The sequence below is a fragment of the Saccopteryx leptura genome, chromosome 13 (assembly GCF_036850995.1).
Source record: "Saccopteryx leptura isolate mSacLep1 chromosome 13, mSacLep1_pri_phased_curated, whole genome shotgun sequence".
NCBI classification, from domain to species: Eukaryota; Metazoa; Chordata; class Mammalia; order Chiroptera; family Emballonuridae; genus Saccopteryx; species Saccopteryx leptura.
In genome coordinates, this window is record NC_089515.1 from 30,360,426 (window position 1) to 30,375,209 (window position 14,784).

At 49.0% G+C, this 14,784-nt stretch overlaps 1 protein-coding gene across 1 annotated transcript in view; it reads left to right on the plus strand.

Moving 5' to 3' along the window:
* The window catches only part of SLIT1 (slit guidance ligand 1), a 193,415-nt gene that overhangs the window by 25,090 nt on the left and 153,541 nt on the right, over window positions 1-14,784 (plus strand). Inside the window, exons 3-4 of the mRNA XM_066355591.1 lie at window positions 2,517-2,588; window positions 8,077-8,148. Of these exons, the coding sequence (XP_066211688.1) occupies window positions 2,517-2,588; window positions 8,077-8,148 (144 nt within the window). The remainder of the gene's footprint in view (window positions 1-2,516; window positions 2,589-8,076; window positions 8,149-14,784) is intronic.

The window sequence follows — 14,784 nt, forward strand, 5'->3', positions numbered from 1 at the left end:
GTATGGGATGCTGCTTCTGCTCATAACCTCCTCCTGCCCCCACCTGGCCTTGTGGGTCCTGGGCAGAGCCCTTGCTGTGGGTTTTAGGGTTGTAGGGTTGGAGGCAGACTGGGCTCCTCCCTGTGGAGTCAGTCTTGGGACACCCTGAGGGGGGTGGGGTGGAAGTGATGATGAGTCCCGACCCAGAACAGCCCTGCCTCCAGCATGCTGAAAAATTGGGTGTGGCATAGGCACCAATGGTGGCTGCCTGGCAGGACCTGGCCCGGGCAGAGGGGCTCTCTTGTCCACTGCTTGTCTCCTGAGGGGAGGGAAGACCAAGTGACCACGAGAAATCCTTATTAGGTCTCTGCCTTAAGTTTGCTCGGGCTGCTGTAACAAAATACTCCAGACCAGTGGCTTGAACAGCAGACACTTATTTTCTCACAGTCCTGGGGCTAGAAGTCTAAGATCAAGGTGCCATCAGGACTGGTTTGTGGTGAGGCCTCTCTTCCTGGCCACCTCCTTTCTGTGTCCTCACATGGCCTTTCCTCTGTGTGTGCACCGAGAGAGATCTCTGGTGTCTCATAGGGACACCAGTCCTATCAGATTAGGGCCCCATCCTTATGACCTCGTTTAACCTTAATTGCCTCCCTAAAGACCCTGTCACATTGGGATTAAGGCTTCAGTGCATTAATATCTGGGGGGACACAACTCAGTTTAGAACAGTCTCCATAGTTTTTTTGTTTTTGTTTTTGTTTGTACATTTTTCTGAAGCTGGAAACGGGGCGAGACAGGCAGACAGACTCCCACATGCGCCCGACCGGGATCCATCTACCCGGCACGCCCACCAGGGGCGACGCTCTGCCCACCAGGGGGCGATGCTCTGCCCCTCCGGGGCGTCGCTCTGCCGCGACCAGAGCCACTCTAGCGCCTGGGGCAGAGGCCAAGGAGCCATCCCCAGCGCCCGGGCCATCTTTGCTCCAATGGAGCCTTGGCTGCAGGAGGGGAAGAGAGAGACAGAGAGGAAGGAGGGAGTGGGGGGTGGAGAAGCAAATGGGCGCTTCTCCTATGTGCCCTGGCCAGGGATCGAACCCAGGTCCCCCGCATGCCAGGCCGACGCTCTACTGCTGAGCCAACCAACCAGGGCCTCCATAGTTTTTTTTTTGAAACTGTAGCCCCAGCAAGGGGCTACCCCTGACTTGAGAGGGTAGGGGGTGGGCACAGTGGAGGACAGGGGTGATTTCTCTGGGTTGCCTGACAGTGGCAGATATCAGAGGCAGGGGGCACGGCTCTGTTGGGGAAGAAGCCATCGGCAGCACCTCCTTTGTCATGCTGGGCGGGGCGAGGAGTCAGTGGAGGGTACTGATCCCTTCATCCCTCCTTGTCCGCTGGTCTCCGTTCAGAGCAGCCCTAGCCTTTAGCATCAGCCCGTCCCAGGGCCCCTCACTCCCTGTGCCCAGGGTAATGCAAGGGTCCTGCAGACGCAGTTCTTTCAGAGCTACTGGCTTTGCATCTCCAAGAGTCTTTGAGAGAGCTGGGGACCTTGTGGTTGGTCCTCTCTGGCGTCATAGCTGTCAATCGCTGGGCAGGGGTCTCTGCTGCTCCAGGATGCATTGATCTCTGAGCCCACCCTGGGCTCCAGGAATCCTTCTGAGCCTGAGGAGGCCCTCCCTCCGTCCTGGCGTGCCCCCCATCCCCACCCAGGTTTGCAGCGGGAACCCCTCAGTAGTTTCCTTTTGGAAACGAAGTGGAGGAAAAGGAAGTGTGTGGTGGCAGCTTCTGCCCCCCCGCCCCCACCGCCCTGTCTCAAACCTTGTCTGAGGTTCCTGTGGCAACACAGAAGCCACTTGCTTAAGAGCGGCGAAGGGACAGTGCTGGAGAAAAACATGCGTGACAATCTCAAAAATTACCATGCAACAGGCAATCTGTTGGTGGAAGCTGCTGCCTGCCAGCTGGACGCTCTGGGCTTCGGGGCGCGTCGGCGGCGAGGAGGTGCCGAGCCCCGCAGAGCCAGGTGGCTCGCTGGCAGCAGATGGGGCCAGGCGGAGGGGGCGGTGTCTGCCAACTGCCGAGTGTGCTGCATGTGTGGGCTTTGCCCAGCTGGCACGGGTCCCCTTCCCCTGCTACTGGCCTATTCTGTCTGCTGTGCCCCTTGGACACTCACCCTGTGGGCCAAAGGAAGGCATGTGTACTAGTGGCCCAGAGCCATAGCCTGTCCCCTCTGCCTGGGTCCAGGCTTCCCTGAGCATGCCTGTGGAGCAATAACCTGGTGCTCTGATGTCCTGCGGCCCTCTGCAAACAGGCGGCTTCAGAGGGATCAGCATGGGGCTGGGCTGGAAGCGCATCTCGCTGTCCGGGCTGTGTGCACTGAGGAGCCCCTGTCGGAAACCCACGTGGCTGTGAGGGAATTTTGTGGGCTTAGACCAGGACTCGGGTCTGCCAGTCTGCATGCGTCTCCGGCACGGCTCCTGTTCCCTCCCTTGTGCCAGCTGTTTCTAGGAGTCCCTGTAGCTGTCTTTGTCTCTTTGCTTCCCCAGGCAGCTGATGGAGAACCAGATTGGAGTGGTGGAACGGGGGGCTTTTGATGACATGAAGGAGCTGGAGCGGCTGTAAGTATCCGTGGGTGCAGGCTCAGGAGGGCAGTGGGGGCTAGCCCCGAGGGGACCCGAGCAGGCTGAGCCTGGCTGTGAGCGGGCAGGGTGCTCAGGGACAGGGCTGCATGCCCAGCCTGCCTCCTGCCTGCTGATGGGAACCAGGAGCGGCTGCAGCCGCGGAAGTGCTCACAGCATCATCGTGAGGTCGTGGCAGCAAGAAAGCTGGAGTCTGTCCACACCCCACATTCTAAGTGCAGCTATTTAAAAAACTTTCCCCTGAAAATGCATTACGGCAAAAAATCCACACAGTGCAGAGGAAGTGAGATTTTTCCCTATAATCTCATACCCCAGGCATAGCCACCATTCATTGATTTGTGTGGCCTCCAGGAAGCATGGGTGTATGGAGGGGGCTGTCAGGGAAGTCCCAGGGCCACCTGAGGAGCCCTGTCCTGGGTGCTCAGGGCCACACACTGAAACTGCAAGGTGGGGACATCTCTGATTTGCATGGTGTGTTCCTCACAGGGATTTTAAGTTTGCAAATGTGTCTTGATCAATTTTGGCATTTCAGATGGGCCATAATGAAAACAAAAAAAGGCACGTGGTGTGGCTGAGATGGGGGATGGGGACTCACATTCAGGGTGGTCACCGATTTCATTTTTCTACAAAGCGGCTTGGCTATAGGTGTCCAGAATTCTGAAGTTCGCTCTTTTTGAACCAGAAATAATCAGAGACATGACTAAAAAAAAGTATATATCTGAATATTCATTGTACATTATTTAAATACAATGAAAAATTGGGAATAGGCATTCTGGGGGAGACATAAGCCATAAAATCACACTTTAGAAGAACAATTAAGGCCATGGGAACGTACACATAATATAGCGCTAAGTGGCAAAGGCAGAAAGCGACATTTGTGTAAATAAAATCAACTTGTATGTGTGCAGAATACAAGAGGAGAAAAATAATTGCATTGAGTGGTGGGTTAACAGGTAACTTTAATTTTATTTTGTGTGCTTTTATTTCTTTATGGATTTTTTTCTTTTTTACAATGAGTGTATAATTATAGCTACTATTGATTGCCTTACTCTATGCCAGGCACTAAGATAAGCTCTTTGCTCATGCCCCGCTATATCTCATTTAACCCTCGGAACAGCACTGGGTCAGCGGGCTCTTACAGGTGAGGAACAGGTGCACAGAAGCTAAGGCATTGCTTTATTGAGTGGTTATTGTTATTATTTTTTTGTATTTTTCTGAAGCTAGAAACAGGGAGGCAGTCAGACAGACTCCCGCATGCACCCGACTGGGATCCACCCGGCATGCCCACCAGGGGGCGATGCTCTGCCCATCTGGGGCATTGCTCTGTTGCAACCAGGGCCATTCTAGCTCCTGAGGCAGAAGCCATGGAGCCATCCTTAGCGCCCGGGCCAACTTTGCTCCAATGGAGCCTTGGCTGTGGGAGGGGAAGAGAGAGACAGAGAAGAAGGGGAGGGGGAGGGGTGGAGAAGCAGATGGGCGCTTCTCCTGTGTGCCCTGGCCGGGAATCGAACCCGGGACTCCTGCATGCCAGGCTGACGCTCTACCACCGAGCCAACCGGCCAGAGCTATTGAGTGGTTATTAAGTGATTACGTGCAGACGAGAGGATGAGAACCCAGACCATTTTTCCTCCAAAACCTGAGCTCTTAATAGCTATGTCCTAATATCTCACTTTTCTCTTTTATACCAAAGAAAATAAGGCATTAAATAAAAGGGAAAGGATATGGTTGCCTCATTGCCTCCCTGAACCCTGGAGGAAAGTCAAGGCCATTATTTTTTTTTAATCTTCCTCATCTGGCCTAAAACTGAGTGCCGAGGAATCCCCAGCGAAACAGATGTTTAGCCCTTGTGTTTGTTTTCTTTCAAAGGCTCAGAACAAAATATACTGTGCTCGTGACCTGGCTGTGAGCGGCTGATTTGGACCTAACCCATTCCAGCTTCAGCTGTGGCACTGCGTGCCCAGGAGGAGAGAGGGTGGGTGGGCTTGGGGTTCAGATATGACCCGGTGACCCGCATCACTACTGCTTCTGCCGCCCGAGGCTGGGCAGGGCACTCCTTTTTGAATTACAGCTTAGCACTGTTGACTTTGTCCCTTCTGTTCCTCTTCCAGTTCCTCTCTTTCTCTGTGGCTGCTCTGTTCCCGGGGTGTTCAGTCCTTGCGCTGGATGGCTGGCACCCTCTCCCCTGACTTACTGGAGACCAGTGGTGAATCAGTTCATCATTGAAGTTGGATAATGTGGGGAGTCATCAATATCATACAGACTCTAATCTAAACATCTCATTTTAAGTCAGAACATATAAACGAGCATTTAGGGACTCCTCTCTCTTTTTTTTTTGCTAAGACCTTTCTTTTGATTATGAGGTGCTGTTGGAGTTCTATATTGTTTTCCTCACCTAAACCATACACATATGCCTTGCTTATGATTTGGGGGTTTGGTTTCTTTAAGGTGGAGTGAGATTTTTAAAGGGTGCTTGGAAGCAGTCTGGGTGGAAGAGTCTGAGTTTCTTTTACGGTCTTCCTACCCCCAGTCCTTTGCATAATCCAACAGCCCTTTAATTAGCAGCTTTCCTTTCATTGACTCTTTCTAAAGCCTTCAGCCTTGTTTTCATAGAGACAACTCTCTCTTTTCACACTGGTATTTTGTTTATGTAACAGTTAATTAAATTATATAATTATAATTATAAGTACCTGTGGCTAAACAGGTTTGGGAACAGACATAACTGGTTCTGGTAGGCAGTTACAAACATGAGTGCAGCAGCAGCACGCGTGGTTCTGCGGCCATGGGGGCGTTACCGCTCTGCTGTTGGGGAGGGGGTGCGGCGCTCCATCCCCTCAGCTGGCTGGATGATGCATAACGTGGAGACAGCCAGACTGGGGAGCTGGGGAAAGGCAGGCTTCAGAATCCCACCTCTGCCACTTAGAGGTGACTTGGGGGAGTCACTCACCTCTGGACATCCTAATCCCCTCAGTCATCGTCAAAGAGACAGTGCAACAGGGTCAACAAACACATCCTGAGCACCTATTAAGAGCCAAGCCATGTGGCAAGATGGTGGCACATCCTGGAGGGGTTATTGCAAAGAGGAGGTGGGAGGGTATGTGTTTAAATGTAAGGCCTTGTTATACTCAAGAGAAAGAAGCCCACCTTTTTATTCTGTGACGCCTGTAAAACCTCTATTCTGGGGCCTGGCACATGGCGAGGGCTACTAGGACTGGTAGCCGTGCTGCTCTGGCATTATTCTTAGCTACCTGCAGCCCCTCACCAGGCTGGGTCCCCCCTTTGGGGTCCTTTGACTTTCCACTTCAGCTGTTGGATCTCTTTTCCTTTTAAGTGTTTTTCAGAAATTGAAGCCAGAAAAATGAGAACATCTTGGGGGAGAACAAAATAAAACATAAACCAATGATAACCAGGCAATGTAAACACAGAATTAATTTATTGGACAAGGTTAAGGAACTTGGAGCGATCTGAAGTCTTCTCCTGTTGCTTTAAGGATTCTATTGGTGGTCCTTTTTTTCCCTAAGGCAGTGATGTGGTTCCCTTGGAGCAGTCCTTTAGCTAACACTTCTTCCAGCTAGTTTAATTGTCTGTGCTGGGGAATGTTACCTTTCTCACATAGCAGATGACCGGTGACCTCCTGAAAGGCGAAGTAACCACAGACAGTTACTGCCGGCCACATAAGAATTGCATCTCTTCCTCCCTCCTGGCGAAAGAGAGCTTTTGCTGAGCTGGTTGATCTTTGTCTAGAGCAGGAGGCGGGAACCTTTTTGGCTGAGAGAGCCATGAACGCCACATATTTTAAAATGTAATTCCATGAGAACCATACAACGACCCGTGTACATTACACATTATCCAATAAAAATTTGGTGGTGTCCCGGAGGACAGCTGTGATTGGCTCCAGCCACCCACAACCATGCACATGAGCGGTAGGAAATGAATGGATTGTAATACATGAGAATGTTTTATATTTTTAACGTTATTATTTTTTTTTATTAAAGATTTGTCTGCGAGCCAGATGCACCCATCAAAAGAGCCACATCTGGCTCGCGGGCCATAGGTTCCTGACCCCTGGTCTAGAGCTGTTGAAAGACATAATTGTATGAAACGCAAACTGTGCATAGATGGAGGGCAGGGGTTGCATTTTACAACAGTGTTTCTCCAACCTTGAGCACACTGACCTCCCGGGGATATTGTTGAAATCCAGATTGATTCAACGGGTCTGGAGTAGAGCCTGGGATATTGAGGTTCTTAGCAACTCTTAGGTGATGCCATGGACCAGCAGGTGGTCCATGAACCACAGTGTGAGTTACCAAGGTTCCATAGTTTATAAGTGTTATAACCCCTGATGGTCTGGAGTCAGAGAATTAGTTGCCTAATAGTCATGGGGATCTAAAGTATAGCATAGAGAATATAGTCGATAATATTGTAATAACTATATATAGTGTTAGGTGGGTATTAGGCATATTGGAATGATCACTTTGTAAGTTACACAAATGTCTAATAACTATGTTGTACACCTGAAATTAACATAATATTGTATATCAACTGCAATTGAAAAAAATTAGAGAAAAAAAAGGAATTAGTGGCCTGAGGTGGCAAGATAAGTCTGGGTCAGCTTTGCTGCTTTCCTGTGACAAGTCCACGGCCTTTCTGCATTGAATCTTCTCACTGGGCCCCATTCTAGAACCAGACTTCCCACTCCTGCCTATGTTTACGATACTGAAAAGTTGTCCGTCCACCAACAGAGTAATTAAAAATGATGGGCGTAACCATTCGGTCACTAAAAACAAAGGGGTCATTCTCTAGTGTTTGGCATGGAAAGATATCCACAAATGGTTGAGTCAGAAAAATGCAGGTGGCCGAATACCTTTTCTTTTTATTATTTGAGGCTTAAAAAAAAATAGCATACATTTCCATAAATAATTTTAAAAAATCAATAAAGCTATTCTTGTTTTGAAAAAAGACCTAAAGCAAACAATAAAGGTTAAGTTGCCACTGAGACAAATGTGGATGAGAGCAATTCAGAATCAAAACCACGTGGCCAGCCCTACTCCATTAAGATATATCTCTCATTTTAAGTGTCATCAGATATCTACTCACAAACCGCAGACCGAGATCGTGTCTGTACCAGTGCCTTATAAATCACAAGGGTCCTGCAAATGTAAGTGAAGGTGGTGATGAGAGCTTGGGAGAAAATAATGGAGGAAAGATGCTCTATTGACTGCCTACCCGTCAGGTCCTTGGGGAGGGGCTTATGCAAATATTTAGCTCTTAACTTTCTGGAGTGTTGGGTGGCGGATCCTGCTTTATAATTGAAGAAACTGAGGCCCAAAGAAGGTGATTTCCCTGTGATTACAGATTGACCCTGTTAGGATTTGAACCCTGGGCTCTCTGACTCTGAATCCAGTGCTTTCTGAGAAGTCTTTTCGATTTCCTAGGCGATTTCTAACCCTTCCTCTCTTCTCTCTTGTAGACGACTGAACCGGAACCAGCTGCACATGTTACCAGAACTGCTCTTCCAGAACAACCAGGCTCTGTCGAGGCTGTGAGTGATGCTTTCTCTGCTCTTGTTCCTCACCCTGTGGGAGGAGCAGTGTTTGGTCAGTGGGGTCTGGGCCTTCCTGTGACCCCCCCCCCCTGTTCCTCTCCTGGGAGGATCGCTCAGGGTATCAAAGGTCAGCCTTTTCTGTAGGAAGGTGCTGCGTGGGGCATTTCTCCACGGCAAGTACCTGGCAGGAACAGAAGTCCATTTAGTTCCATGTGCTGGCGCTGACAGTGTGGGGACTAGAAGGTGGGCTCCATTTTGCAGGGAGGACCATTCATAGGACTATCTCAATGCCTTTGGTAACCTGCCTTCTGTCAAATTCTTATACAATCAGCTAAGTGCTTCTTGGGCTTATTTCTATTTTCAGTTTGGAGTAATAAGATTTTTAAGCTTATTCACTGAGTGTAATGCCATACTTTTATTTGTTGTGAAAGTACTATTTTCAAGTTTGAAGGATAGTGGCTAATTCTGCTGCTTTATGAGTTGCCAAATGTGTCTGTAATTGTTCTACCATATATTTCATTCTGTGGGATCTTGGGTTGGACAGGACCTTAGAGGTCATCTAAGAAATCTCTTCTGTAGCTCCGCAGCAAAGGGTCCTTTAGTCTTTGCTTGCCTACCTCTAGAGACGGGGAACTCACTACCTCCCAGGGCAATCAATTCCATTATTGAAAAGGTCTGCATATTAGAAACATTTTTTTTAACTTTGAGCCCTGAATCTGCTTTCTGATAATTTATGTTTTTTTTCCTAGCTTTGCTTTCTGTAAGTACCTGGAACAATCTTAAATTCTTACTAGGTTTTTGAAGGGTCATTAGGTTTTTTTAATTTTGAGGTGGGAGATTTTTGAGCCCCTTTAGTTGTTGTCACTGAAAGCCTGAAAAACCATTGCCAGCACTGGTGAGATGCTGGGCTGCTGGTTCCTCCCTGGAGCCTGTGGGACATGGACTGGAGGAGGAAGAAGCAGTAGGTGACGTGGGTGAGCTGGGGGTGGGGCGGGGTGGGAGGTGGCACCCTGGGGCTGCCTGAGTGCTGAGTGGCCAGTGCTTTCCACCTCTGTCCTGGTTTCCAGACCTCTTGATAAACCCAGTGGTCTCCAGGCAGCTCAAGAATTTGCCACCTGATCCTTCAAGTTTTTGTCTTTAAGATGGAATTCTAATTTTTAGTGTGTTCAAATGGCCTCTCTGGTTACTTCCTGTTTCTTCCTCCTCCTGGCCTGGCGGCCTCTCCACGGTGACCCTCGGTGATGACCCCTTCTGTTGGTCTTTGCCACTTTTGGGCTAGAGCTGAGCTGCCCATAAGGTGGTGCCAGGCACACGCAGCGGGTGTTTTTCTTTTCTTTTTTGAGCGCGGAAGGCACGAGACCCTTCCCAGCAGATGCATCCATCTGACAGCTCTTTAAGCTGTGGGCCATGCACGGGCCCACGAGGTCCCTGCCCTTACTGGTCACACGCAGGCGGCCGGCCTCGCCCTGACTTGGCCCCTGCCTGCCCCTTCTCACAGCCGGCTGTCGCAGGGGGTAGCACGGCTCTTTCTGCAGAACTCATCCTGAACGTGCACTTTTCTCTCCTTCGTCCAAGCGCTCCTAGCCCTTCACGCTGTTGCCCACTCTCCCGGCCTTGCCGGCTTCGGTTCCCTTCCCCTCAGTCACCATCCGGGGTTCAGAGCGAGTGTGCATGGGTGGTTGCCCGGCTCTGGGCCTCTGCTTTGACCCTCTTCATTTATTTGGTTTGAAATTTATTTATTTAAAAATTTCAGCTTTATTGAGGCATAATGGGCAAATAACATTGTAATAAGCTATTTCAAGTGTACTTTGTGGTGATTTGATATATGTATACACTGTGGAAGAATCCCCTCATCTAGTTAATTAACACATCCATCACCTCACATGTTTATCTTTTCTTTGTTTTTGGTGAGAACACTTAAGTTCTTCTCTTAGCAGACTTCAGTTATACAATACTGTGTTATCAACCATCGTCACCATATTATACATTAGCTCGGCAGACTTCATTTATCTTATAGCTGAAAGTGTATACCCTTTGGCCCACCTCTCCTTGCCTCCCCCACCCCCCAGCCCTTAAGAGTCCACGTGTAAGTGATACTGTGCAGTGTTTGTCTCTCTCTGTTAGGCTTATTTCACTGAGCATAATGCCACTGGCCAGCATATACAGTATATATACACCACATCACATCTATCTATCCATCACCTATCTATCTGTCTATCTATCTATCTATCTATCTATCTATCTATCTATCTATCTATCTATCTATCTATCTGACTATCTATCTATATGACTATCTATCTATATGACTATCTTTATCATCTTTGCAGCCCCCCCCCCCCCCATTTTTTTGACCCGTGCATCAGGCTTTCCTGTTGTTAACCGTTTTCCATGAACTCTCCTAGCTGGTCTGACTGAGGAACTCTCAGGCACACTTGGGTCCAGAAACAGAATCCCCCAAGTCTGGCGACAGTAAGGGTGGGCTGGGCTATTGTTGTAAGGGCACGGCCAGCAGACTCGCTGACAGGAAGTGAGGCACAGCTGGGACTGGGAGTAAGTGTGAAGGATGTTTCTAGTTCTTTGGAAATATCCACCTTATTGTTCCACTCTTCCGTCCAAACCAGTGTCCTGGGTACACAGGCAACCTGTCAGTTCCGCGTGCCGTTGGTTGGCCACAGTGCTGACTCCCTCCTACTTTCTGTGACCTCAGATCCCCACAGTGTATCAGGGCCAGCTCCAGATTTGGAAGAGGATCTGCTTGGCTCACCTTAGGGCAGGAGATCACCCGGCACCCGTGAGCTGTGCAGGGGATTGTGGGATCTCCTGTAGTCATATTAGGGAGCTCACCTTCCCTTAGGAGGCAGGGTAAGAGGGAAGCCAGTGCCTAGCCTTTCTGGCCTGTCGCCTGTTGACCCTCCCTCTGCTTTGAGAGATCCACTGCTCACCCTTTCCATCTGGAGCAAATGGTGCACTTGCCTGCAGAGGCTGTTATGCTAAATCAGCATGAAAATGAGTTTGAGAGACCAAATATGCAGGGTAAGGTGTGGTCACAAGGAAAGTCAGGTGGCAAGGTCTGCATTTCAGTTGCTTTTGTCTGTGGAGCTTCCAGGAGTTAAAATCTCATAACTGGTTATTCTTCTCTAATATTGCCCCTGCTGTTGGGTTTGTCTGTCCATTTCTTTCCTTATGTGGAATCGGTGGCCCAGAGAGGCAGTGATTTGCCTTGGACCACAGGGCCGTTTGGTGATGGGGTTGGAATTAAACACCAGGCTTTCAAAGGTCCTTAAAAAGCCTGGAAACAGGCTTCAACTTTGACCTAAAAATCTCATGTCTGGGAATCTGTCTTGGGAAATAATAAAACATGGGTCCAGGCATGTTCCTTGCAGCATTATTTAGAATAGTGAAATATAGACTATTTCTATATTGGAATATCAAATATTATAAAGAATATAGAAACAATTTGAATGTCTAACCTTGGGTGAATGGCTAAATAAATTATGCTAAATATACTTGATAGAGTCTTTATATCGTTATCAAAAAATGGCCTCTATGAAAGACATAAAGTAATGCAGATAAATGTTTGTAATATAAAAAGCCAAGATGCAAAGTTGTATTGACAATATGACCACTAAATAAATCACTCTAAAGAATGTACAAAAAAATGACTGTAAATGCCAACAAGAATTGTCTCTGGGTGAGTTTTTCTTTTCTGTTTCCCAGATGTTCTATAAGAAGCATGTATTATTTTTATAGCAGATCTCCAAGTTTATATAAGCAATGAAAAGCCTCTGTAGTTTGAGTTCAAGTGAATGCCAGATGCATGATGTTGGAATGCTTCCTTGAACTCTTTTGAGCCCATTTGCTCTTTTATTAGATAAAGATAACGTCTATTTCGCAGGCCGTTGTGGGGTGAAAGAGAGATATGAGTTGCTCTCATGTCAGGTGTAAACATCGCGGCACATAGGAGGAGCTCAGAAAATGTCAGGTGAATCCATATGGTAATTGCTTCTGTGGGCAGCAGACCCGACTGAAGAGGCGCCCAAGTTGACCCTGCACTCTGTCTCTGAGCATTAATTAGCTTACAGTCAGTATTGGTGCCTCCACTCCCTGGGCTGATTCAGCCTCACCAGTCTTAACTCAGAACCATCCCCTCATTTGGCAGGGACTTCCCCCAAAAGGTTTTTTGCTCTCTTTTGTTCGTGAGAGGCGTAGGTGCACCTGTGGAGGGACCTCCTGGCTGGTGTGCAGGCAGCAGCTGGAGTCTGACTTGGGACAACCATTGCACGGGCGCAGGAAGTTGACAAAAGGAAGCTGCCAGGCTCAGAGAGTTTGACATGCCAAAGGGGCTGAGCCAAATGTCAACTCTGGTCTGTCCGAGGCTAAAAGTCATCCTTCTGTAACACCCATCGACCCGCTACTCACCACTCATCCACCTCCTTCACCTACTACCTAGTCATCAACCCACCCACCAACCTATCCCTCATCCCCATCTTCCCACCTGTCATCTGCCCACCGCCCATCCAGACTCCCAGTCGTCTGCACTCCCACTCACCCACCTACAAACCACCGATCGACCCCCCTCCTCCATGTTCTCCTACCCATCCTCCCATCTAACAGCCCCACCTATTTACTGTATCCCCATGTGTAAGATGCCCCATGTATAAGGCGCACCTTAATTATGGGGCCCGAAATTTGAAAAAAAAAATTATTATACAAAGTTATTGAACTCAAGTTTTGTTCATCATAAAATTTATACAACTCCTCATCACTGTCAAAACTCCCATCCATTAGCTTGTCCTCATCTGTGTCTGGTGACGAATCACTGCCTTCATATGTGGCCTTGTCCTCAGTTCCAGCTATGGCATTTGAAATGCCACAGCTACTGTGTAAGACGCAGCCAGTTTTTAGACCCCAAATTTTTCGAAAAAAGGTGCCTCTTATACATGGGGAAATACGGTACCTGCCTACCCATCTACTGTTCTACTCATTTACCTTCCATTCCCCATTCACCCTTTCCTTCCCCATCTACCAGCCCACATATAAACCTACCCACAATACCCAACTCTCCCTTCCCTCCACGCCCACCCTCCCATCCTCTCTCCCCTACCCACACTGCCTGCTCATTCATTCATCCAGCAGTTATTGAGGGCCTTCTATGGGCCAGGCACTGTTCTGGGTGCTGAGAACTATTAGGGTGACATCTGTTTGAGAGAGACTGGTGGGCACTGTCCCTCCAGGAGGTGAGGGTTGAGAACTCTTTGAGGAGTGCTCTTAGAGAACGAACTGACACCCTCTGACTTAGCAACAGGTTGACTGGAATGAGGAGGCAGATGCGTGATTGGCTGGACCTGGCTCCCCTGTGGGGGACCACTATACTCTGATGGCCTGTTACCTGGACGTGGGGTCAGCCTCGTCATTTGAGCATGTGGGGATGTTGTTTCATGGATGCCCTCAGGGGTCAGACATGTGCGAACCTAATTGCTTCTCTCATAACAGCAAAGTCTGGTCTTGGCCCACATTTAGGTGGGGAGCACAGTGAGTGTCAGCCCCTATCCTCTGTCCTTCAGGTCTGGGGAGGGGTCTCTCTGCTGCCTTTCAATCCCTCTTCTTACTGGTTGCATTCCCTTCATCATCCAGAAGCTGCTTCTGGAAACCCAGTTCCCCTGGGTTTCTCTTTAGCCTTGAAACCAGTATGTGTCCCGACCAGATCAAGCTTTTTTGTCTGTGCTGGGCCTGGAAGGGGTGGGGGTGGGTGATTGAGGGCAACCCAGGGCATTTATTTCCCCTTATTTATATCCCTGCTGGAAGGACCAGGATAACTCATTAACAGGGACCTGGTGGCTGGAGAGGCGTGGATAGGATCTTCCGCAGGAGCCCTGTTGAAGAATGCCTGACCCGGCCGACCCCGTCTCGAGCTGGGTTTAATTAAACTGTCAGCACTGGTCAGAAGAACAAAGCCTCTCTTCCCATCCTGGTCCCCAGCCCCCATCAGAGGCAGGAGGGCATTCTCTGCTGAAACGAAGAGCCGTTAAAAATGGATGTCTTGCCTCCAAGGGAAATTACCCGAAGCAGGAAGGTGACCTCGCTATTGTGACATGTCCAGGCAGCGGATCTGTAGCACTGAGCCGCCAAGGACCCTGAGCATGAGGAATGGGGCGCCTGTGGCCTCCCCTCTCTTGGCCAGAGCCTCCTTCCTGCCAGAATTACCACCTTAAGATGCCGTCGCTCACCCTCTAGACTTCTCTTTTCCCAGGAAGCTCATGAAGTCATGAGCTTTGTCTCATGAGCTACTAAGTCTGTGAGATGTCTCTGGCGTTAATGATGGAAACTCCCTTGGTTAGTTGCTTTGAAAGTGCTGGGTCAAACAGGCTTCTTTGTCAGGGGAATTTTCGCCCCTTTAATCCATTTCTGTGCATTATAAAGCCCACAGGGCACAGGGAGGGTGTTGCATTGCCCACACTGATTTGACCGGAAACTCTTGAACTTTTTTTTAGGGAATACCTAGATCTTGTGGACCTCATGTCAGGTCACTTGCTGAAGTTTCAGACGATAAGGACCAGAGCTGTGACCCCTGTATTCACACCTCTAAACCATCAGAACTCAAATTACTGTGCAGGAAAGTCAGCTGGGGAGTTT